The 25,306-nt window shown below is 43.0% G+C and overlaps 1 protein-coding gene across 2 annotated transcripts in view; it reads left to right on the top strand.

Moving 5' to 3' along the window:
* Positions 1-25,306, top strand: part of ZNF638 (zinc finger protein 638) — a 40,592-nt gene that overhangs the window by 8,584 nt on the left and 6,702 nt on the right. For both annotated transcript variants that reach the window (XM_032186056.1, XM_032186055.1), the window contains exons 4-21: positions 1,521-1,825; positions 3,412-3,605; positions 4,596-4,742; positions 5,122-5,253; positions 5,561-5,619; positions 5,789-5,832; positions 7,000-7,071; positions 7,774-7,950; positions 8,043-8,114; positions 9,130-9,182; positions 9,901-10,032; positions 10,188-10,316; positions 10,635-10,676; positions 12,876-13,016; positions 14,039-14,164; positions 18,081-18,130; positions 21,941-23,363; positions 23,992-24,060. In XM_032186056.1, the coding sequence (XP_032041947.1) occupies positions 1,521-1,825; positions 3,412-3,605; positions 4,596-4,742; positions 5,122-5,253; positions 5,561-5,619; positions 5,789-5,832; positions 7,000-7,071; positions 7,774-7,950; positions 8,043-8,114; positions 9,130-9,182; positions 9,901-10,032; positions 10,188-10,316; positions 10,635-10,676; positions 12,876-13,016; positions 14,039-14,164; positions 18,081-18,130; positions 21,941-23,363; positions 23,992-24,060 (3,367 nt within the window). The remainder of the gene's footprint in view (positions 1-1,520; positions 1,826-3,411; positions 3,606-4,595; positions 4,743-5,121; positions 5,254-5,560; positions 5,620-5,788; positions 5,833-6,999; positions 7,072-7,773; positions 7,951-8,042; positions 8,115-9,129; positions 9,183-9,900; positions 10,033-10,187; positions 10,317-10,634; positions 10,677-12,875; positions 13,017-14,038; positions 14,165-18,080; positions 18,131-21,940; positions 23,364-23,991; positions 24,061-25,306) is intronic.

Raw genomic sequence — 25,306 nt, 5'->3', positions numbered from 1 at the left:
ACTGCCCCGAACTGGAGGAGCTCAATGAACTGGACAGACGTTTACTAGCACTTTGAGAGTGATCTGTGCTTGCAGGTGGGGCGAGAGCTGTCTTTTTGGGTGGTGCTTCCTTGAGTCCTGGGTGCTGACAGCACGTCTGCAGCTGGGGAGTCAGTGACGGCCGGGCTGCGGGCGCAGGCTCAGGGCAAGGCGGAGGAGCTCGCTTGGTGCTGTGACCCTCTGGTAGCTGGCTTTGTGCTGCTTTATTTTTATAAATGGCTTTGTTTTGCTACTGCATTCAACCATTTCTACGGTGCACAGGAATACCAGGAGTGATGTGGCTTTTTAATGGTGTTTGAAGGTTGCTAATTAAATACCACTTTTGGGACGTGCTGTGTGGGGCGTGTTGGAAGTCATTTAGGGGACTGGAGGTTTTTCAGCTGACCTCAGCAAGCTGCTGGCCACACAGGTCTTGGCCCCTTCTCCAGTCTGCCAGGGGGCAGCCCTCTCTCCTGAACCTACTCCATCTCAGAGGAACTTGGCCTCTGAAACAGTGATAATAAGGCTGGACGTGGTGCCTCAGGAAATGCTCTTGCTCTAGCTTGACTTACAAGCCTTTCAGTTGACACGTGTTGCTCACGTTGTGCTAAGACTTCTGCATTTTGTTTGATCAGCATATTTTCTTCCCAGTGGGTCTAGTTGTGCTGGGCACGCATGCCGTGTCAGTCATTTCCTGGTCTGTCTCTTAATTTTGGTGCTAAATTTACCGGTGAGATTCTGCTTCTTGTTCTGAGCTGAAGGGCTGCTCCATCAGACACTTTTTTTAACGTGAGATCTCTCGGGCACCGTCTGCTCTACCTGGGCAGGGGATGTTTGTCATCGCAGGGTTCAGTACGGGCTGAGAAATTGCCAAGTGGCAGGCCAGTATGCTACGGCCAAGCACTCGTCCTAGCTTGCCTTAAATATTCTGGATAATTTAGAATATACTCTGTGCATTTTCAAGGTTTTCTCTTTTACTCCTGTGATCTGTTCGGTCCTCTAAGAGGACTGTTGCTGTGATGGATCTCATTCCATGTTCTTCATCAGCTTGACATCTCTCCATAGCAGAAGTATGCATTAGGTGTGTATAGAATTAGGCAGTTCTGTGGAACCCATCTTTCAGTCTCAATCAGTCTTATAAACATAACAGCATGAGGTTGCCACCTTCCAAAGTAAATTTGGAAGAAGCAAAGTATCTTAATTCATTACTCTTTCCTGTATTCTTCTCCTATTTCTGTTCATTTTTCGTAGCCCTGCAGCTTGTAATTTCAGAGATGTCTTTACAGCTTTCTCTCCATGCAGGTATTTCTCTCCCACTCGCCTCCCAGTTCTATTTAACATTGGTGACGTGGTTCCTCCAGAAATAGAAGCATGTTTGTTAATAAATTAGGCTCTAAGCATTGTTGATTTTTTTTAAATTTCTCCAGAAAGTCTGTTTGAACAGGCTCAGGTTAATCATTCTCTGCCGTGTCAGAGCTCACTGAATGCCTTTATTCTGCTAGAAATGCTGGTGACAGGAAAGAAAACCAGACCCCGAAGCGGCGCTCCAACTCTGCCAGCCCCAGCCCCAGGCGTTCGAGGGTGGCCGGCTCCAGCTATGTTCTGCGGCGCTCGCGATCGCGATCCAGGAGCCCCGGCCGCTTCAGGCCAACAAGACCACGAAGCCGAAGCCCACGGCAGATGCGACGGCTCAGCCCGAGGCACAGGTCAAGGTCACCACAGCGGTCAAGAAATCTGCTGAGAACAAGTCCGCGACCTCCCAGGTCTTCCAGTAATGACTGGTCCAGGAGGGCAACCCGATCTCAAGGTACAGGGCGGATAACACTTATTTAGATGCAGTGTTACACATTCAAATCAAAGCTTCCTTTAATTTCAGGAAGGCAGAGTTGGTTTCAAGAGGTTTATCTGTAGTTTTCCACAAAAAAATCTGTTTTTAAAAACGACTTTTCCTTTTGCTGTTGCTTTGAGAGGAGTGTGCTTAGCAGGAAACAGGCATTCTGAAAGATAAAAAGTCTTCCTTGCCTAGTGTCAGAAACAGTTTAATGGTTCCAAATCACTGCTGAACAACTGCCTTTTCTGAGTGTTTGCTCAGTTTTTAAGCCAGTAAAGATAGTCAAGAACTGAAAACAAGTGACATTTGAAAACAAGAGGATGCTTGCTTGTTCAGCATCAAAAAAAGTAATTTTGCAAGTGTGCAGAGTAGATGTGGAGAAAGAAAAAACGATGCTCAGAAACTGCATTGCATGGAGGTGGAATTTATGAGGAAAAGATGAAGTTTTCATAAATAATTTAGTTGACATAAGGGCGTGGTACCTGAAAGGCTTTCAGTGAAGCATGCTTCATAACATTTTGTTGCACCACTTTGTGACTCTTCAGTCAGCTCATTTCCTCCAGCTTGTTGTTCTAGGAAATTTTGAGTGAACTCAGTTCCTTGTAATTAATTCTGAGTTCAGTCCTTGCCTGAAATACAAGTATGTTTGAGGGTTTTGTTCCTTTTTCAAATTCTGAAGAGCAAAACAAAGGAATTTCAAAGGATGGGTTCTTTTTTCTTTGACCCGGATACTGTGCCTTTGTGTGCGTTAAGGAAATTAAGAGCAAGGGAGCTCTTACGGGAAAGAAGCTGGAGTTGTGAAGGGACAGGCATTTTCAAAGAGGTAGTTATAACAGTAAAATCCCATTCTAACGTAGCACAATAGGTAGAAGAGGCAATTGATAACCAAAATATAAATTTTTCACCGATCTCCGCAAAAACAAAGCATATGGGAAATCAAAGTTGTATCAGATTGTTAAAGAGCAATTTAAACCCGCACGTTAGGCTGTAGGACAAAGTGACAAAGAGCAAGACAGAGAAGGATACTGAGTTTAGCAGAGGGCAGCAAGCCAAAAAGCACTGCAGTGCATCAGTATGTCAGAGAAAGATCAAAGGCTTGAAAAGTTGTTTTCTTTTTTTACGTTCCCTGACATGCAAAATTCTGCAGTCGTTCCTTGCTCTGCCATTCGGCTTCTTGCAGATGATGTTGCCCATGTCACGTCAGCCTCACTAAAAATGTCAGGTTATACAACAGCACCGTGAAAGTAGTGCAGAGGTTTCTTATTTATAGGCCACCTCTGCTAGAGTGGGATTAAGGTTCTCGAACTTCAGCAGGTTGCAGGACTGAGTCAGGAATAGGGAACGTAGAAACCAGAACAGCAGCGTAGGTGAGGGCTCTTAAAACCAACCAAAAACGGGTTTGTTTTCCCTTCCCCTCACAGACAGAAGGGCAGCTTTGGAGGCAGTAGTGAAAAGTTTAGGACCTGGCTTTGTAGCGGAGTTCAATAAGCATAAATCACTTCAAGCAGCTGGGCTAGGATCCTCGGGATCGGGAAAATCACCATCCTCTCATGGACCCCTAGGGAAGATGCCTGGAAACATGAAGAAGCCGCTGAAAAGCGTTTCACCGAAGGCTGCGAAGAAGGACACGCTTTCTCTGCCTGGGTCAAGTTCTTCTCCTGAAAGTGACGATTCGCCCCAAGACAAAGAAGTGGAAGAGGATGAGGAAGACTTACCCGCAGGAACCAGCGGACCTCGTCCTTCTCCTTATAACAGGGTGAGTTTCTCAGTATTTTTCCCTGTGATTTGAAGTATTTGCTTTGTATCCCATTGCAGGGGGATCATGTGGGGAAGGATTAACTGTTCTGTTCGCTAATTCTGTGCAATAGATAGTGCTGTGATAGTACAGCTTCGTGCTAAGCACCACAGCAAGCGCTTTGTAACAGATGGGAAGCACTCCAGGAGGTTTGTGTTACAGCAGCAGAAAGAAATCCCAATTAAGCTCGGGGCCCTGTGCTGCTGTGCACTTGTTTGTATAAGTGGTGCGTGATGAGCTCTGCTGGAAGGTGCTACCGTGTAAGTATAAGGGATAGGAGGCAGAAAGTACTCATTTTCATGTCATGCACAGAAGGCGAGGCAGAAGAACTTCTTACTCCTCTTGTAAGAAGGATCTTAAGCCAGTGTCAACTTTGTCCATCAGATTGGGATCTCTTGGACACACTGCACCTATAAACCAGGACACACAGCACCCGTAAACCAGACTTTTGTTTTAGTTACTCTTGGGTGTCTGTGGTAGATGCACTTGTCCTTGGTAGATCCTAGCCTGTAAATGATAAGGGAAGAGAACACTGCCTGCTGATACTGAAGGCTAATAGATAGTGAAAGGAAGGTAGTGGAGTTGGGCAACTCTTTCCCCACATAGCCTAGACAGCTGGAATGATGTTGAATTTTAATACTTAGTAAAAACAAGACGGTTGTACACTGTTACCTGATAATCCTAGCTGACGTCACCTAATAATCTGAAGGTTGTTACTGTCTCTGCTCATGGCAGGGGGTCGGAACTAGATGATCCTGAGGGCCCTTCCAGCTCAGGCTATTCTGTGATTAGAATTATGGATCTGTCCTTGTGTTAAAGAGCAAAAGCCTCAAAACACCTCAGTGAGCTAAGCAGTTGGTCTGCTCTGGGGCAGTTTCTGTTGCTTTTTCCTTTGTTGTACTAGACTTAACATGGAAATTGCTTATTTTTGTTCTGTTTTTTACTTTGTAGCTGTTGAGAGAGGAACTGCTGAATTGCGGGACAGTCCTTCAAATATCTGATTTACCTGATGATGGCTTTTCAGATCAGGATATTAAAAAAATCGTTCAGCCGTTTGGCAAAGTCAGTGATCTCATCGTACTGCGCTCTAGGAACGAGGTGAGTTTTCCAGCAGAAGGTGTTTGTGCAAGAATGCAAAAGAAATTGTCAAGCAATAAAAGCTGCAGTACCTGTAACCTCAGCTTGTCCTTTTGGATAAGGCTTCCTGAGCAGGTTGTCGTTAAAAATCACAGAAGTAACCTTGGAATAGCAGGGAGTCTTAATTCTGTGATGCTACCTGAGTCTTAATTGTTAATTGTTTGAGGAGCTAGGTTCCCTTTTATGTAATACTGCAGTCTAAACTTTGTCATCAAACTCCCCATGAACTCTGGGAGCACACGCAGTTCTGTCGTGAGCAGCTTTTCTAAAAAAAAAATTGCAGAAATTTGCATCTTGTGCCTACAATAGAAGTAAAGCCTGAAAGTGCCTTTTATTTTAGGCCTACTTGGAAATGAACTACAAAGAAGCAGTGATAGCAGCTGTGAAATACGGTGAAACTGTGCCAGTGCTGGTGAATGGGAAACGGGTGAAAATAAGTGTAGCAGAAAAGCCAAAGGCATCTCCTGGCCAGGTAAGCAGTGTGTTGGTGAATAACATAATATTTTCTGTGTAGCTTGGAATTTTAATCCAGAAACCAATGTTCTTAAGAAAAATATTTAGTTGTTTTAGTTGATAGTTTTTTAAATTGCTTTTCATAAGCCCAAGTCAAAAAATATACGAAAATCCCCTTGCGACTTTCAGATTTGAGCTTTCTGTTTTGCTTGGTTCAGATTGCTGACTGTGAATAGTGAATATCAGTTTAACAAAATGAAAGATGTAACCTATCCAATACAAAGTACAAGTGATGCGATAAAAATTCTTCTTTCTGTCTGCTTTAGGCTAAAATGAACATCAAAAAAAAGACTCGGATTGTTAAAAAAGTTGCGCCGAGTACAAAGTAAGTGCTGCATTACATCCGTTAATGTCACTGTTACTGATAACCACTGGAAACCAGGTGTGCTCGTATCTGTGTTTTACTGGTTTGGAACTTCTAAAGCTATTTTGATATTCATGAATTGTCTTTGAATCTGATTTTTCTTTATCTTTTCCCCATCTGTTCATAATAGAAAACATCAGAACACCACCACTAAGACAACTAAATCTGTTACAGGTGAGGCTTTGACTACCTTGTATCTGATGATACCTTTGCTCTTCATTCCCATTTCTCTGTTTTTATGAGTGCTTTATTTAATAGTGACTGAAAGCAAGCCCAGAGAGGTATGAGAAAGTGAACAGCTTATACTTTCAGCTGTCTTCTTTTTCATGTAACCTGGCTGGCTTGAGAAACACCCACAAGCAGCAATAAAAATAATAATAATAAAAAAAAAAAGACCCATGCTGATACTCTGTAATTTTAAATATTTGCCCCTGTGTATTCATGATACGTGTGGTGTTCTATCCTCCTTGAAATTTGTGTAATTCTTTGAGTTGCCTTTGATATAATGCATTTAACATTGCTTTTTGCAGCTAGTGCTTCTCAGTGCCTTATTATCCTACACATTCAAGTTGCTTTTAAATTTATGCCCTGGTCATCTAAGGATTCGGACGGAATCAGTTATTGTTACTTAGTCTGGCAGAAACACCTGTATGTCATGCTTTAACGAGTAACTTTCTTTTAGTACTTTACTGAAAAAGAGGACAGATTGTGGCAAATACATGAGAAGCCAATGAGATTTTACAGAAATGCTGGTGTTACACACTGAAATGAAAACCAAATCATTTTTGCTGTTTATTTTTTGGCTTTCATGGGTGCTTGTTTTGAATGCAATTAGGGACAAGTCACTGTTTTTTGTTTTGCTGGGATTCAATCAGCTAAAACTTACAAGAAAAAAACTTAAGAGGTGCTGTTTCAAGTTTTTTTCATTGGGTGGTACGTCACTTCTTAATCCAGTTTGTAAAATGGAATTACAATTCCTATAGCAGTGCTTCTCAGAGCTGTCTCAGATGGAAACAGTGAATTGCAATTTCTCTTAAATTGCATTTAAGAGAAAGAGGAAATGAACTTTTTTACAGCAGTAGGGTTGTGTCACCAGAATCCTAAATAAATTCATGAAGCAGAGTAACTTCTGTGACTTGCATTCAAGTTTGTTGTTGAATTAACTTATTTTTTAGGTTTTGGTGGTTTTTTGTCATAGCAGTTGAATTGCTGCAGATCAGATGATTTCTGTACATATTTTCATCCTCTTTACTCTTTTTTTTTTTTTTTTTTACTCTTACACAAATGCAAGACTTAAGAAATAAGCATTTCTGCTGATTTATTTTTGGCTATTTTACATAGGTAAAAAAGAAAAAACTAAGAAATCTGTGGTGACAAAAGATAGTAAGATCAAGAAAACCTCAACTACTGCAGGTAAGACAAATGAGAACTTTCACTCTTTCCTTGGACCACACACAGAATGGTTTGGGTTGGAAAGGACCTTAAAGATCACTTAGTTCCACTCCCTGCCAGGGAGCCCAGGCTGCCCCCAGCCCCATCCAGCCTGGCCTTGGGCACTGCCAGGGATGGGGCAGCCACAGCTCCTCGGGGCAGCCTGGGACAGGGCCTCACTGCCCTCTGAGTGAAGAATTTATTCCAAATATCTAATCTAAACCTACCCGTGTTTAGTTTTAAACCATTACTCCTTGTCCTATCACTAAAATCCCAGATAAGATGTCTCTCCAGCTTTTTTGTAGGTCCCCTTTAGGTACTGCTTTCAGTACAGGTGCTATTCTGCTGCCTTCCACTTCCCACACAAGATATTTAAGGGAGTGAGTCCAAACCTTTCACACCTTTCACAGAGTTTGCAATACAGTAGTCTTAGATAGGTGTGCACTCTTCTCGCACCTTGTGACTTTGCAAATAGTAATAAGCAGTGCTGCTAGTAGGTCTGGAATAGCAAAGAACCAGGTAAAGAAGATGATTTTTGAGAAAGCAAAATCATCTTACCCCTTCATGTAAAGACAGCCACAGAGTTGTTTTGTGAAGCTGGGATGAGCTGGTCCTGTATATTCATTTTCTGCTCGTTTGTGACAGGAGGTCTGAAAAAATCTTTATCTTGCTGTTACCTTCCAGCAAATTCAGTAGAAAATAAGTCTGAAGATCTTCAGATCTCAACAGAAGCTGAAATGGACACTGGGGAAGTTGAGTTGTCCGACCCAAAGAGTGTTACAGAAGGAGACAAAGTTACAGAGGCTGTGAAGGTGGTAGAGACTCCGACCAAAGGAATTGATAATCCTGCATCTTTACTAGGTAATTCTGATACGATGATGCTGGTTTTAGGTTACTTTGCTAGTTGTACGTTACAGAAATTTGACGTTGTGGTGTCTTAAAATGTTTTGTAGAGAAACTTGCAGAGATGCCTCAGGTGGCAGCGGTGGACTTGGATGAAATTAAGGAGCCTTTAACTGATCAAGGTAAATTGCAAACTGGCAGTGTTTTTTCATTTCTGTTCTAAGCCTCTCTGCTATTGTGAATTATGTCAGAATAGCACCAAGGCCAGGAACTTTTCAGAGACGAAGATGACCCAGGATATCAGAGAAGGAAATTGGTTAGCTTTGCTGACCGAAACATAAAAGAACGCTTTTATGGGACTGGGACTGAAGAAGAGTGGCCAAAAACCCCTCAGAATTCACATGTTTTTAGCTGGCATAGTATTTTTGCCTAGACCTTTTCTGTGCAGCGTGGAGTTTTATTTGCAGCTCATCAGAGGAAAGAAGTAATGTCTTCTATGTATTCTGCTTACAGCCTCCCCACTAAATCTTTTAATCTCATTGCTTTACAGTACATGCTTAGGAGCTGGTTCAATAGATCCTATTGTCCCAATATTTGTAACTGATGAGTAACAGAACTTGTTTAAACATGATGTATCTTAATTCTCAGTTATTATGCACATGATAGTGGTGGATGTAAGCATTTTACAATAGAAGGGATTCTCCCTTAACTGCTCTGATTGGTGGTTTCCTGTTCCTTGCTGTTCATGTTTTTCTGAGTCTCTAAGATTTTTTTGTGGACTTGTACCAGGAAAAAGAAAAATGCAGCAGGAAAAAGAAAAGAGAAACAATATGGGCATGTGCTGGGCCCCTACAGTATCCCAGTATGTCCACAAAGAAATATTGCGGTTGTGATTATTCAGCTGATAAGGCCTTAATGTCAGCAAAGCATTCGAGTGTTAAACAAAGGAATTAATTTTTTAAAAAAAATCTTACTTAAGACCAGTCTTTTTGAAATCTTTTACAGAGCACTGCATGCATCTCACCAATGTAATTTGTTTCTGTGAATTAAATGAAGGATTATTTAATTTTTCACCCCTACAGTAGTGATAAAGCATATGGATAGTGCAAGGAGTTTGTAAAGCTCCACAGCATCTAAAGAAATCTGCTGAACTACTCAATTAACAACCTCCACTTTTTAATATATTTTTTTTAATAGAAGCTGCTGTAGCAACTGTGAAGAGTGAGGAATCAACAGAACCAATTAGCAAGGTCAGTCTAAAGGTGCTTGAATCTGTGGATGCTGTGGGGAGAGATTTGGTGCAGGTTTCCAAGTGATGGTTCTGCTGTCAGAAAACCTCTGGTTTACATCTTTGTCTGTTAATTTCTTGTGGGAAATAGTGACTAGTTTGTGTTCTCTGGGCTGGTTTTGATTTGATAGACTTCTGGCTTTATTTCCCACAGTTTCTTGACTCTTTGTTTACATCAAAACTACTTTTTATGCTGATCATTGCCCTTCTGTCGATTTCTTGTAACCCTCTTATTTTCTCAAGATGCAGAAATTGCAGGTACACACTTGCAGTGTTTGACGTGTGGGCATATCATGGATATAAAGTAATGGCATAATTATAGGGGGGGTTGGTTTGGTTTGAATTTTTGGTGAGATGGCAAGAGAGAGACCAAGGTTTGTACAGAATTAGTTTGACCTGGATACATCCACAATTAGGCAGCATTTAAGGTGATTACATGACACAATTATGGAGAGGGGTTAAAAAAATGTATAAAGTGCTTTGCTACTAAATCCTACCAAGGCTTTAATATTCTTTGGTTTGGGGGTAATTGCATGCATAACTAAAAGCTTTTAAGCAAGTGTTTCGTTCGGTTTAATGGTGGCTTGACATAGTAAAAATAAACGTCCTCGTTAGTCCTACAGCAGTTTTGGTTTAGAGTTGAAGAAACAACAGCAATACTTCCTTTCATTTGTTTACAGGAACCTGATGATATCTGTGTGGTTCTTATTTCAAACTTGCCTGAGAAAGGATATTCTGTCGAAGAAGTTTCCAACCTAGCAAAACCATTTGGAGGACTGAGAGATGTGTTAATTTTATCATCTCATAAAAAGGTATTCCAGTGTGCATCTAGTGGGGTCTCTACCAGGAGTAGCAGGAAATATGCTTCTAACGAATGTAAATGTGATAATGCAGCGTAGCAACCATTGATATGTTTTTGCTAAATTGGAGTTTCTTTTTCGCTTTTTTATTTTCTTTATCTTAAAAGGCGTATCTTGAAATAAATAGAAAATCTGCAGATTCCATGGTTAAATTTTACACCTGCTTTCCAATGTCACTGGATGGGAATCAGCTCTGCATCAACATGGTGCCTCAGTATAAGACTATAAAAGATGAAGTAAGTAATAAAATATATTGACATGCTATGATATGTGATAACGTTTCAACGCAGAGCAGGATTTTGTGTCTAAGCTGACTTTTGAGCACTGCCCGTTCTGATAGCGTGTCCTGCTGAGGACTCATGTTAAATGTCTTTTGGGGTCCTGGTCTGATACCAGAATAACACAGCTGTCAGAAGTGCTCATGCTATAGCTTTGACTAATAAAGCAGGAAAAAAAAGTTGTCATTTCAATTAGGGAGTCTGTGATTCCCAATTAGCTAATGAAACCGTATTTTACTGTGTAAATCTTTAAACTTTTTTTATTTTCTCCCCCAGGAATCAATATTTACTGCTATCATCAAAGAATCTGACCCTAAGGTAAGCTGCTGGCAATCAAACTATTCTTCAAAATGCTATCAAAATACATCAATATAAATTGGAATCAGCTTCCTTCACGGTGAAATAATAGCTAATTGAGTTATCTAAGCTTGCTGTTGAATTAAATGTTTATATATGTATTCATGGGTGAATAAGCACGGAATGAAAGCAGTAAATGATTGCTTAGTTTAGCTCCATGATGCATGAGGAGCAAGGATTTAAGCATTCAATAGGAGTCCTTAGAGAGCCTCTCCTTTGGTGAGAGCTTTTTCATTTTCTAACAGCGTGCTTGTGACCACTGTAGCTTGGAGGCTGTGCAGTGTTTGCCTGCGTCTGCTGGCACCCATTTTTCTAGTATATTTTATAGACAGGTTTCTGTTTTTTTATTTAGCTGTCAAAACTACTTCTGCTGTTGAGTGTAGAGGGTCTCCCTTATTGTCCCTCCTGTTCCTTCAAACCTTGGTGCAGGCTGGCAATTGGCATGCAAAGCTTTTTTTAGGCAGTGTAGGCTCACAGAGGTCTTTTCTGCAGGTAGAAGCTAGTAGAATAACAGCTTTTTTTTTTTTTCTTTTTTCCTTGCTACTGTGGGAAAACATTTTCAAAATATTTGTGATAGAGAGTGAGTTATTGGGTCTGAATGTGTCTCTGGGCTTAGAGCTGTCCTGGGAACTTCACAAGAGTAACTATAAGAACAGCAAAGTCAAAAGCTCACAGCATATGGTTAAAAGTCGTTTTCCAAAGAGCCCTGCCAATGATAAGTCACTTTCCAGGAACCCTCCCCAAAGGCTTGAATTTTCAAACCCAAATGTGTTTGGGGGATATCTGTTTTCTCCTAATGATGATAGTTTGGCACTGACAGCTAGATCTGAGTCCTTAATGCCAGTACTCCTGTTGCCATATCCTACATCTGCTTCTGATATGCTTGTGGTGGAAAATTTCATTTTTTCTCTTGGTGAGGTAGTGAATAACGGGAGGGGAACATAGCAAACCTCTCAGGGGTGGGGTGGGAGAGCTTGCTCTTGTTGTCAGGAGGGCTGGTTCTGTTTCTGAAAGACATGCAGCTTCCAAGTATTTAAAGGTAAGACTTATTTAAGATTTCAGAAGTCTACTAGTACCTTTAGACTTTGTGCCCCAGGGCCATTTCCTTGGAAATGGCACAAAATAATTAGTGCCAGGAATCCGTATGTCATTCTGCCAGTGCTACATGGCTGAGGTTAGCTTTCTGTGTGCAGCCAGCCCACTCTTACCCTCTGCACCAGAATCCTTCCTGGTAGGAAGAGACTTAGAGGTCTCCTCTGACAGCCCGTCCCCATGGTGGTGGTGATAAAGGAACCTTCACTAGCAAGAAAAACTTTCCAATTGGAGTTGAATATCCTATTCCAGCAAAGGCTCTGGTGCAAGAAGCTTCCGAGCCTACCACGTTGTGACTGAAGTGCTGCCCTGGGGAGGACGTTCATCCCGGGGACGTTCAGGTTAGCGGGGAAGCCTCCCTGCCTCTGTAGCAGGGTTGGAGCTGTTCAGCCACTCGCTGTGCGTGTGTTTTGGATGGAAATGGGAATTCAATCCTTGTAGCAGCTGACTATCAAAATTTGTTCAAATTGTAGCCTGACTGGAATCACAGGTTCTTAATCTGCGCAGGGATTCCGTAAGACTGTTTGGAAATTGCCAAACTCAAGAAATTATATTTGACCAAGGATCTTTTTGTCATTATAAGCCGTTCAAATTAATCAAACTCTAACTTAAAAACCATAATCATGTACTCTTTCAGGTGGGTTTCTGTACCCGGCTGGTTTGAGATCTGACTAGATAATGTGCTTTTCAAAATACCAAATCTTATTTGAACTTCAACAGTATTTTGTAGTGTTTCTTAAATGGACTTTTATTAGTTTGTTTAAAAAATTAAATGGTAATTTAAAATAAAACTCTTGGCATTTTTAAGTTTGTTATTCTTTACTGGGATTTATATCAAATTCTTTTGATGTGCTGCATAGAATACTGGAAAATCTGAAAATCTGAAAATTCGAACATTGGAATCTGTGAAATTTGTAAATCTGAAAATTCGAACTTTGGATGCTTGTGAATGCTCTTCCTGGGGAGATCTGAGTGATCTGGAAGCTTCCTGTGGCTCTTTCCTAACCTAGTTCAGTGGATGCTTATAAAGAATGCTGGAAAGTTAAAGAAGTCATCGCTTTTCTTTAGGTAAACACCGAAGCTATACATCATCAGTTTGTGCATCTTGGAAACTTACCAGATGATGGGTACAGAGAATTTGAAGTAGTTTGTGTGGGACTTCGATTTGGAAAAGTTGACCATTATGTTGTGCTGAAGAATAAAAACAAGGTAAGTAGGATTTTTTCCTAGCGTGCAGTACCATGATAAAATAAAAAAATAAGCTTTTAACCTCCCAGTACCAACAGTGCTCTGCTAAGGAGAGACCAGAGTTCCTGAACTGAGTGTAGGCTTTTTTTCCCACTCACCCTGTACAAGAAAATAGCTTATCTTTATTGGGGACTGCAGGGAAGGAAGAAAACAAACAAAAAAACTTTAGGCTGTTATCTAGCCTGAACAATACAAATCAGCTTAAGGTCTGAAAGTAAAGCTTCCCAAGTGGCTGGAAAATTTATTAACCTTTGACATTAGAGAGGTGTAAGTGATGGAGGCAGAACAAATCCCCATGTAGTAGGAAGCTTGGGAAAAAAAATAGTTTGGGAAAATGTCAGAATTGCTCTTTTTTTTTAATTCATTAAATGTTTTAAGATCTGTTTTTCAGTGGACAGAGACCTTTTTAATTTTTACAGAAACATGAGGGATAATTTATATTTAAAAAAAAATCTTTAAAACAATGTGAAGCTGGAAGACTCATGTCACATTGTACTTGATAGCTTATGGGTAAAGAAGCGAGAGATTTCCAGTACAGTGTTTAAACTTCAGAGTTTAGTTCATTTTTACTATTTTCTTGATATAACACTACTTTTTTTTCTGGCCGTGCACTTCCCTTAGCAGCTTCTGGGAAGATGCTCATCAATTACAGCAAAATCCAAGCTGAATGTGTTTGGGAACCAGAAGGCTGGACACGTGGGTAGGAAAACTCCAGGCTCCCCTGTTCTGTGATACAGTTCTTTGCTTGCTTCTGCAGATCATTCCAACACAAGATTTCTTCCTTCAGCCTCACAGAAAGAAGAGATTCCACCGTTCTCCATATACAGAGCACAGGGTTTCATCAAAAATGCTGCTTTTAGCAAATCTAAAATGAGGATGTTGAAGCCCTCAGAAATACTACATATCCCATGCTATGCCTACTTAATTTATTAAACTTACTCTGAAGTAACAGTCATTTGAAGCTTGTGCTTTTTTCATTTCAGGCAATTCTACAGCTGGAGAGTCCCAAGGCAGCTAGATCAATGTACTGCTTCCTGAAACAATATCCCTACAAGATGGGTGAGCATACGTTGAGCTGTATGTTGTCACCTAATGGAGAGTATGCTGAAGTAAGATTTCTTCTTTTTCAACCGTACACTATTTTTTGTGCAGTAGTACAGCCTTTCTGTAAGAGCAGTGGGGATAACGTCAGCATTTCCTTCAGTATTTGCTGTTGTGGATGAGTGAAAACTGTGTAACTGTGGGGTGCTGAATGAACTAGTCTGAACTCTGGAATGTGTTATATGTGTGAAAAAGGATATGTTGCTGGATGGTTTTCTCTGTTTTACAAACATTGTGGAATCTCTTTCAACTGACAAAAATATTCCATAACGAAAGATGAAGAGAAAAGGAAGAAAGGAAGAAAAGTAGCTGCTTTGTACTGGTTAGAGAAGAATTTATGACTGAAATGATGAGAGAAACTCTATCAGAGTTTGATTTGTCTTTTCACAGTTCATCTACTTCAGACCTTTTTTGTTTCCAGACTCAGTTGCTGTGTCAGCATTGATCTGTGGGCCTACAGCTGCTTCTGTTTTATTGCCTGCAGATGGAATTACTTGCAGCATTGAACAGCTCCCTGCTAACTTCTGGTGATTTGCTGAAAGAACAGTAAACTGCAGAGCAGAGAGGGGAGTTTAGTGAACATTGCACTGGGTAAAGAGCTCTGAGCAAGAAATCTGAGCCATCTGTCCCATGGCACTCTCCATCTCTTTGTCACATCTTCCAAGTTATGTTTATCGTAGGGGGATATAGGTTGGCTTTTGTTCTTCTGAATTTCAGATAGGATTGCTCTTTGTAGCTTACATTTAACTGCAAAAGCACGGACCAACTTGGCAGGTCAATATGAGCTGTTTTCTGTCAAGGTATAGACCACAAGCTGTACGGTTATCTTAAGCTGAATTCGGTGCTTGTGAAATAGATAAAGCTCTGCTCTTACGAGGGGTTATCCGTGTGAATTCCATCCTTGGAGCTCTCCTTCCCTGCGTGTTCCTGGTCATTTTCAGTGACCTGACTTAGAGACACTGCTCAAACACGAGGATTTGCTGGAGGGACAGGGCATCTCTTCACTGTTACTCACTACCAGGTAGAAGTTTAACTTTAGGTGCTTAATATCAAGAGCATCAGTCTGTTACCTCAACACAGGGAAGTCAAATGTCTATAAATCCCTCAGATGCATACTTCTTGCTGTGCTGACCGAGCTGTCAGTACTCAGCAATCATCACAGTGATTTTTTGTGCATTCTTAATTTTATTTTTTGAGTACAGGTTGGGGACTGATCATTGACAGGTATTATAGTTTGTTCTCTGTTGCACTGGCAATTTCGTGCGCTTTACTGAAAAGCATCCGTACTTACAAAGTTTATAGGGTAGCTGTCTGGTGTTTGGGATTTTAAAATACGCAGTGTGGCAGCAGATTTTGGTATGCATTTTTGGTAGGGCTCTTGCAGCTGTTGAGTCTCCTTGCTTTTGGTTTAGGATGTAGGGTACACAACCACATGTGACTGGGCACGTGGATGTTTTTGAGCAGATTCGTAGTGCCCCTTTCCAAGGAAATCAGCAGGTGCTGTGAGTGTGTAGAGTCCTGTTTGTGTAGGATCAGTTACCTGTTCCCTGCTCTTCAGGGTGACTTTGAAGTGTCCGTAGGGAGCCTGTGGTCAGCCTGGCTGCCCAGCTCTTCTTTCCGTACCTTCTGGGCATTCACGTGCAAGAAAGTACGATAATGGTGAAAATGCCTTTGAATTCCATAATTGATTCAGAGAACTGGTTTAAATTTCGCTATGAATGCTCCATCTCTAGCACGTGAGCCTTTTGTTGTGGTACTGTCAGCGTGGTGCCCCAGGAGCCCTGCAGGTGATGCGCTGCTGGATGTGTTAAACCCAGGTGAGCGTGGGGGCAGCGTGTGCTGTCCTCTCTGCTGGGTGCAGGAACCTGCATCAGATGTCCCCAAGAGGTTTTTCTTTCCCCCCCCCACTGCAGGACACTGATTCTTGTGTGGGATAAAGTATGTTGTCTTCTGTGCCCCACGGTATTTTGTATTTCTTCTTAAATAGTGAACTTGAGGTCTTTTTAAAGAACATAAGTTAAAGTTGTATCGGGTCATCAGGTGCATTTAAGCGTAATATCCTTTATTAGACTAGCTGGGTAGCTGAAGAAAATAACAAAGTCTTCAGGCTTATAAGCTCTTAAGTCTAAAAAAATGTAATAAGCTCCCTTAGCACTGAAAAACAAGCAAAATAACATAATTAAATGCTTCTGCTAAGGAACGCCTGGCGAGGATGCACTGTGGGAACACTGAACCAGATCTGCTCGTTGTAGCCGTTCCTGTATCTTGCGTAGCACAGAATAACGTGCCTTTGTTGCTGCAAATGTCTCATCAGAGCAGGGTTTGGTGCCAACAAAGAATGGCATTCAGCTCTCTGTTTTTGAAGTAATATTTCTTCCCAGCTGTGCACTCTGGGGTGATTTGGGGTTCTTGCCTGACCTGGGGACATCGGCCAGCCCGCCAGCAGGGACTGATGCCAGCAGCACAGTGATGGTAGTAGTGGAAGTGCTGCTTAATCAAGTATAGTTCTGGTTTTGTCATTTTGCTGGTAATGTCTGAGTATTAATATTGCTGAAATAACAAGAATACACCTTTGAGGAAACTCAGTTAACAGCGAACGTGCCGCTGGATACAGAATCACGCCTCGTCCCTACAGGTGCTGTAACTGCTCTTTGTAGTAGCACTGCCCCAGCCTTCTCACACACATCAATAGAAATCTGTACGCTGGAGGTGTGCTTCCAGCTTTGTTTCTATCTCTGTCTGAGATGGGGAGAAAAATGCCTGTGCCGGTCCCCTCTTAAAAGGGAAAACTGTGTTTTTCCTTCATTTATTCATTTTCTTCACTGCGCTTTGAGTCAGTGAGCTCTGTGTGCTGCACATCTTCCTCGGTGCTGGTGCAGAATCTGGATGCTGTGGTGAAATACCAGAGGAGCGTTGAGCTTGGAGCCCCATTTGACCTAAGCTGTTTTCTCTTCTCTCTCTCAGAAGGCTCTCTGAAGGAAAAACAAAGCTATCTTGAATCTATTACAACATAGCTGGTGCTTTGACACTTACTGTATCTGGAATATCCGTTCTTAGAAAGGGAAAAGTAAAGGCTTCAGAAAAAAATACATGCATAAATAAAAGAGTAAAGTGAACTTTATGTATATGGAATTAATCTGAAGTTCTTTTATTAGGGACAGTCTTCAAATGAGTTTGCAGAGTGCCTTCAGAGAAGAAATTTCAACACAGTTTTAAAAGTTGTTGGCTTGCTTGGACCTGTGCTGTGAACTGTGATAGCCACAAAGCTTGGACAGATTTTTTTTTTCCAGATGTTATTTCATTAAAATTATTCTATATATCAGCAAATAGAAAGGCTTGGTCATGTTTAAGCAATCGATACTACTACAGCAGGTTTGAAGGAATGGAGTCTGGCCTTGGATTTTCTGTAGGTACTTGCTTAACTCGAAATGTGCTTTCTCTTCCAAGAGGTGCGATGCTGCTGTTTTCAGTACAGCACTGAGCTGTCAAGCTAGCCTGCAGTTTACCTGAGCTCTGCAGCTGTTAGCATCCTCCCCAGTACAGGAAAGAAGATGCTGTCCGGGGAAAAAAACGTTTAACATCCTCTCTCCCCAAAATACATCCCAGGCCAAAAGCTAATTATTCTGCTCAAAATCCCATCTTGGAAGATGAGGCGAGTGAAACCGCGGGTGCTGTGCCACACGTTCTGCCTGGCAGCCTTCTGGTAAAACCTCTTACCAGCCACGAGCTTCTATTTGTTGTCTTACGAAGTCCTTGTTCTGCAGTGAGCAATTTTAGACTAGTTTAGTTTACTGACTGTTGATCTTTCAGGTAACACATGCGTTAAATTTGGGTTTGTGGTGTTATTAATTAGCTGTCCCACACAAACACTGTGCTGTTGCTTCTGCAAGTTGTAGGTACTGAACCCTGCTTTTTACCTTGCAGGCTGAAGCTATAAAAAAAGATGTGAAGAAAGAGGAGCCAAGCAAAGGAAGGTATGCCCCTCAGATATTTAAGATTTTTTTTTTATGTGTACTGTTTATGGAATATCCAACGTTAAGCAGATGCTGAGCCACCTCTAACCAAGCATGATGACAAGACGTGCTGCAAGATGCATCAGCTGCTACCTGCTGTTACTTCTTTCAACCTTCTGTGTGTTCTGTGTGTGCAGGACGTGTGGTGTATTGCTGTAGAGCTGTACTGTTTGTGTTCACCTTGAAAAACGGGGCTTTGAAAGAACGTGGAGGAACGGGGTGAAATCCTGTTTTCTGTGTAGTTCGTTGAGATGTTGTTGTTTTAATAATTATGGCCAGGATTTTACCACAGGTCCTGGAAAGTATGTTGGGAAATACGTGTTGGTAAGACACTTTTTTGTTGTATTTAAGCAGGAAGCGTTACACTTTATTTTGTCTTACAGTGCTTTCCTCTGTCGGAGCACCTGGCTCTATTGTTTCTGTTTCCAAATGCTAAAAATAAACTTGAACTTCCTTGTTTAACTTATTAACATTCACTTCATGCTGTGATACAGGTCCCTAAATTGATTTTAAAAATGTTTAGGTGCTACATTAACATCAGAACCTAGAAATGGGAAATTGTGGTTTTGGTATGTTCCATTAAAAAAAAAAATATTGCTTTACAGACATTGCTTGTGGTAAAATTTCTAATTGTGGAGTAACTATTTGTTGGTTTTTGTCTCGGTTATGTTTTGGGAGTACTTTTGTAAGTGGATAGATCATCGTAAGGGTTCTTGTTAACAAAATGATTTAAGATGCCTTCTGTGACTCAAATTCGTATTTCTGGATAAGATTTGTCATTTAAAAAAAAAAAAAAGCTACCTTAAATTTGAATTTCAAGTAATGACACTATATATGCTGTTACGGACTGTTACGATATTTCCAAAAACCTGTTTCTTTCAAACCAGACACCCCTAATTTCATGAAACTTCTCCTCACGCCCTGGTCAGACTGGGAAGCGTTAGTTTGTGCACTGGCTCTGAACCCCACGTGTGTAGACGCGCAGGTAACCTTTTTGATTGCAGACTGGTGGGCTGTAGCTAGTGGAAATTCAGCCAAAACAATTCTTGGGTGAACCCCAGCCCCTGCAGAGCACCCTGCTGAGGCTGGTGGGCAGGGGGCAGAGCTGACATTGTCCCTGCAGGTAAGGATGTGTGCATCCTCCTTGTCTGAGGCAACTCTCCTTCTCAGCCTTCATCACCAGACCAATTTTTTGAGTTACAATCCATAAGAGGCAGAACATAGCTTAAACATTATCATATATGGGAAGTCTTTGCCACGTTTTTCTGGGGAGGAAGGGAGCAGCAGAATGGGCGCAGCAGAAGGCAACGCCTCCTCACTTGCCTTGGAGGATGTGATGTCAAAAAAAACTTTGATCAGCTTTTTGAGGCTTGGTTTTTGCCCAAACTGAGCAGGGAATTCATCCAGCCTTGTGCTGACTGACTTGCTTTTAGGACTGTTGATGCGTTTTGTTCCTTTCTGTCCGTTTGTTTTCTCAGCTAACGATAGCTGAAACTTTCCTTCACCAGGTTAAGGATCAAGGTCTGTCCTCCTGCTCCTCCTTAACCCTGAGCCGACGTGTGGGTGGCAGGTTGTGTCTCTGTGGTGACACAGCCTCTGCTCTCCGTGCTGGCACTTCCAGAACCAAACCTCTCCAGGTCTTTCCCTGGCTGACTGGGGCAGCGATAGCTGCAGGGATGTGCTGGGCAGGGACTTTGGTTCACCTCTGTGCTGAATTCTGTACAGGACATCCATCTTCTGGGTCTGTGGGCTTCTCGCCCAGTGCCTGACAGATCTTTTAAGCATTTTGAAGCTTCCTCCTGCTCGCTCATCTTTCTCTCTGCACATTGCCACCTCTGCAGAGTTCTCCTTCCATTGCTTCAGTGTCCGCTTTGAACCCATCAGAATATATTTTGGAGGCCACCAGGGCTTTGTCCAAGGCACAGCAGGGCTGCTGGCGCGAGGGGAGGCATGAAGGCTGAGAATCCAGCAACTAGGACCTCGTTTGAATTGTGCAGAGGACAACACACGTGTGCTGCTTGCTGCAAGGTGTGTAGTTAGCACATGGCTTTAGTGTTCTCTGACATTTTTCCAATCCTTGTACAAAGAGAGGCTAAGCAGGGTGCAGCTGAGCAAGGTGCCAGAGCCTGTATTCAATCAAGCTTGCCATGTGTCAGTGACAAGGCTGGGCTCTGAGATGTCCAGGTGACGTTTTGCTACACAGACATGAGGGACCCAAAGCCCAGTGGTCTGTAGGACGCTCAGATAACGGAGGAAATGGCCTGAAGCACTTTTTGCTTTGGAACCCTCTCGGTGTTTAACTGATACCCAAATACCTTCCGTGCTGTGGCTGAATAACCTGACACCACAGCATAAAAATCAGTTCAGCCCGGACTGCTTAAACACCCACGGGGCTGGGTGCAGGGTGCAGGGTGCTGGGTGCAGGGTGCTGGGTGCAGGGTGCGTGCCCTCCTCTTGTGCCGAGATGCCCGCTGTGCATCACAGCACGTTACAGCTACGCCACTTCTCACTTGGCTCCGTAAAAGAGCTTTGAAGCAGAATTCACATCCCTTCTTCCTTCTCTCACATTTTGGAGCAGCAGAGGATGGTGCCCTCGGGGCTGGAGGAAACCCTTGCAATTATTGATTTTTTTTTTGTGCTTCCACAGCACAGACTTTGAGTTTGCTTTTTCTCATCGCTCTGGCTCCACGTGTTGTGTGCTCCTCTTGTTTGCCCTTCATCTGCCCCCCTCCAGACTCAGCATTCCTGCCAGCACCAGGCCCCCTTTTATCTGTCCTTCCATTCTCTTGATGAGACCGTACCAAAACGGCAAGCTCTTCTTCATTATCTTTCTGAGGATTAACACAAACACACGCTCTATTCGTGTGCCTGGGTTCAGAGAAACCATAGCACAGCCTGCTCCGTTGTGCATAGCCACCGAGTGGGTGTCTGATGCTTCTGAGTTTGCTTTAGCACCCATCAAGATGGTCAGCATTGGTGCTTCTTCACCCCTCGTCCTGAGAGGCAGGTGCTTGAAGGATGCTCGTTTTCTTGAGCCTTGTAGGAGAAGGGGCACAGACACCTCTGGTCCTGAAGTTTCCCGAGATCATCTTTGGAGAATTCTTTCTTTCAGAGAAGTGGACTAACTGGCGTTCTCTGGAAGATGCCACGCTCTGCGTGTCATCCTGGGCTTTGGGATTTTGGGAGCTGACAGTGGGATCGTGTAGTGAGAACAGGGCCCGGCCAAAGGGAGCCTCTGTGCCTGCATTGTTCCTCGCCGCTGTGTGAGGTCGGTGGAGCTTAAATACAGCGTTATGCCTCCCTCCCCAAACGAGAACAGGCTCTTAGCTACTGGAAGACTTCTCCAGGTCAGTGGCTGCAGCTTCAGACTGGCAGAGCCTCTGCCTGCAGCCGTAACAGAGCTGGTAACACGCAGGGAGGGCGAGGTTTGGTTTTGCTCTATCACAGTCTGCCTTGTAGCAGGGGATCTAAATTGTAGGAGCTCACAGCAGCAGCGAGGTCACAGCAGTACCGGGTACCACCTCGAGAGGTCTGACGACAAGTAATGTAATTCAAAGAGTCTCGCAGTACTGAGGTGGATTAAGCAGAAGCATAAAACTAATCAGCCGTCCGCCTCAGTATTTTAACCGTTTTAACACTGATAGGCCAGATTTCCAAATGCTAAGCACTAATGCATCAGGAAATCACCCACCATTGGCGTCAAGAGGTTACTGGTAACTGTAGAATTCTCAACATAGTTTGATTTCTTCTGTTTTTTTTAAATGCATTTAGCTCTGGCTTGAAAAAATATCCAGAGGGATCAGGAGTGGTGCAAACAGCAGCTGCTAATCCTCCAGTAGAGCCTAGTGTGGCAAAGAAAGAACCCATTTCCATCTCTAATGTCAAAGACGAGATGTCAGCAGTACAGATAGAGCCCTCTGAGTCCCACCTGGGAAGAGCAATAAGGGAGGCTGCTCCGAGACTGGCAGAAACACCCGTGGAGAAGGAGGAAGCCGAACTTGGCGTCGCATCCATCGACTCGGCTGATGCTGAACTGCTCGGAGCAAAGGCAGAAGAGCTGCTGCCTCCTTCCAGCCTGGAGAGAGAAGAGGTACTTGCAGATCACACCAAAGTGGAGCTGGGCAAGTCTGCTGTTCTGTCTGCATCGGAGAAGGAAGTAAAAGCGAGAGCTGAAGAGCCGTCTGCTGCTGCCACTGAGCCACCAGGAGAATCGTGCGATGTGGGGAAGGTGGAAGATGTGCCTTCGGGCTCTGCTCTGAAGCTGCCAGGAGAGAAAAAGGCAGGGGCTGTTGTCCCTGAAGCCGTGCCCCCTGCTTTGGATGCAGCCTCAGCAGAGATGGTCTCGCCTCTTGTCACACAAACGAGCAAAAAGTTGGATGCTCTTGAAAAAAATCATGTTTCTGATGCTGTGAATACCGAATGTGAAAAGCCAGTGACTCAGATAACGGAGAAGAAGCCCACACTTCAAACTGGGGTGGCCGTGGTGGAGAGGAAAGTGGATGCAGCTGGAGCAGCCACCGAGAGGAACCCAGAGGAGTCTGCGCTCAAAGCTGGAACAGCCGCGGAGGAGACCCCTGAAAAACTTTGGGGCAAGACTGGGGCAGAGCCAGAGAAGAAACTTGAAAAATCTGTGACCAAGGTCGGGGCGTCCGTGGAAAACGCTGAAAAAAATGTGAATGAAAAGAACGAGGGGAGTTTAAGCAAAGCACCTCAAAATAAGGGAACGGGACCAGCAAAAGCTGATGAAACCTGCAAAGCGCTTCCAGCGAGCCCCTCGTTATCTGTCAAAGAAGCTTCCTCTGTTGGTAAAGCGATTTTAAAAGCGGTGCTGTCTCTTCCTGATGTGTCCAAGGCAAGGGTTCCGGTGAGGAGAAACGAGCCTTCCCTGTGTAAAGGAGAGGAGCAGAAAGCTGCCTCCAAACCTGAGCCCCGAGGACAAGCGGTGGCGGAGAAGAAAATCTCACCAAAAGAAGGGGGAGCGCCGAGAGCTGGAAGCAACCGAGCGAGCCTGGGAGACGGCAGCGGCAAGCCGAAAGTGAGCAGAAGTTCTGTGGTTGATGGCAAGGGAGGCAATGGGAGGAACTCATCTCAGCAAGACAAGGACTCGCGAGTGGAATCTAGGGCTAGTTCAAAACAGTCTCAAGAGGGGGAGAGTAGATCATCCAGCACGAAGAAAGACAACAGCAGCAATAAGGTGAGGAGGGCAGGAAGGCCGCTTCGATCGGTAACTAACTCCATGCTTCTCTCAGAGGTTGAGTATGGGACGAGGAGAGTATGTTCCCCTTCCCCTTCCCATAAATCACTCAGCTGGTCTGGGCCAGCGGCCGAGTTGGAATAGCACGATGGTGGGCAACCAGTTGCTTTTAGCTGCACTGTGTGTAATGCGAGGATGTAACTGGTTTGAAAATGCTACTCGGATAAAATTGCAGGAAGGTATATTTTTGAAGCGAGTCTTTATATTGAGTGTTACCACTTTATGTTCTTGGATTAGTTCCGAATGGGAATCGATAAGCTTTCTGTCCTTTTGTGAGCTGATATTTGCTTTGTCAAGTCCTGCACAGACACTGGTTACTGGAAAGAGGTTCCTAAGCAAGGTGCTGCCTGTGACTTGTTGCTAGAGACTGTATGCCTCGACTCTACCGCTGACGGTTGGCGTAGCTCTGTACTTGCCAAGCATGTGATCAGAAGCAGAATCTGGACAATTAAAAAAAAAAAAAAAAAATCATTAAGGGAAGAGTTCGTGGTTTTTTTATTTTTATTTTTCTTGTGGACAGGTTAGATGCCTTAACTGATCTCTTGTCAACTTCTGTCTTAACTTGCAGGCTTCTGTTGGCGGCAATGCTGCTAGACCTTCGAAAAGTGGCAGTAGCAGCAGTGTGAAACAAAAGGAGGTAAGGGTCTGACTGTAACTGTTTAAAATACGGATTGTCTGGACAATTTGTGTACTGAGAATCTTCAGCGTTCTTCCTAGGGAATTCCTGCTTTTATTACTGGTTTTTATTACTGGTTGTTAAACAACAGGCATGAAGCTGTAAAGTCCTGCCACTGGGGAGAGAAGCTTCAGGAAGTGAGTGTTAAAAGGAGGTGGGTCTTGGCCTTGGATAACGCCTGTCTGGGAGAGGAGGAGTTAATTAACTGCATCCCCAGTTAGCTACATAACATCTTTATCCATCATCGCACTTGTGAGAAGAGGAAGGAAGGTGAAGGTCCTCTAGCTCTTTATAAACGACTTTTATAACAGCAGATAATCAGAATTTCTCCATCCACAGCGTCCCTTGCACGCAAAGGTGTTTTCCACAGATTGTTTAGCAGATTACTGGATGTTTTTTGTGACTTGTTGGTGTGAAGAACTTTGGAGCTATAGGCTCAACTCCCAAAGAGTCTCTCTCTTTGATAGCTTGATCTTTAGGGAAGAAAAACAGACAGAAAGCAATAAAAACGTGTGCTGATGAGGTTGTGGAAGTAGAGTTCCAGCATCAAAGCAAAGATCTACTGCATCAGTAGAGGGTCGCTTTGGAAAAAGGCTTCCTGACATAGAGCTGACAACCTGGATATAATCCACATCAACTTCTAGCCTGGCCAGAACGGTGTGTTTGTGAAGTTGGTGGTTATCTGATGTTGGTGTGTGTTGCAAAGCTGGTGTTATCCAATGGTAGGAGATAACGCGTTCTTGTATAAAGCTCCAGACATGTTTTTTTTAATCCCAAGAGCAAATTCTTCAGCATTTGTAAAAAGGTTTTGGAATGTCTTTTACCACTTACAGCATTATTCTTTGCTGCAGTACAGCTGATAAGAACTGATATCTTTGTTCTTCTTTTCACAGAAGAAAAAATCCAGTGACATTTGATTTAAGTTGAAACATAACCACATTTTCTTGCATTTTCTTCACTCTGCCCACTTTGCATTAAATATTTATAAGCTTTCTGCATTGGGATGGAGGTGGAGACATACGCTGCTCCTGCTTTTGGTAGCTTTAAAACAAAGAGGGGGAGGAATGTAGCCTTTCAGTTTCAGATTTTTTTTTTCTGGAGGTCTGTTTCTAGTATTACTAGGAAAATTCATCGTGCCTTGGCCTTAAAATTCTGCATTAACAACAATTTTTCACTCTTCTTGTGTTGGACACCAACCAGTGTTTGA

Source organism: Aythya fuligula, chromosome 4 (genome assembly GCF_009819795.1).
Source record: "Aythya fuligula isolate bAytFul2 chromosome 4, bAytFul2.pri, whole genome shotgun sequence".
Lineage (NCBI taxonomy): Eukaryota > Metazoa > Chordata > Aves > Anseriformes > Anatidae > Aythya > Aythya fuligula.
The sequence above is the reverse complement of the archived record's forward strand: the minus strand, read 5'-3'. Positions and strand labels throughout refer to the sequence as shown.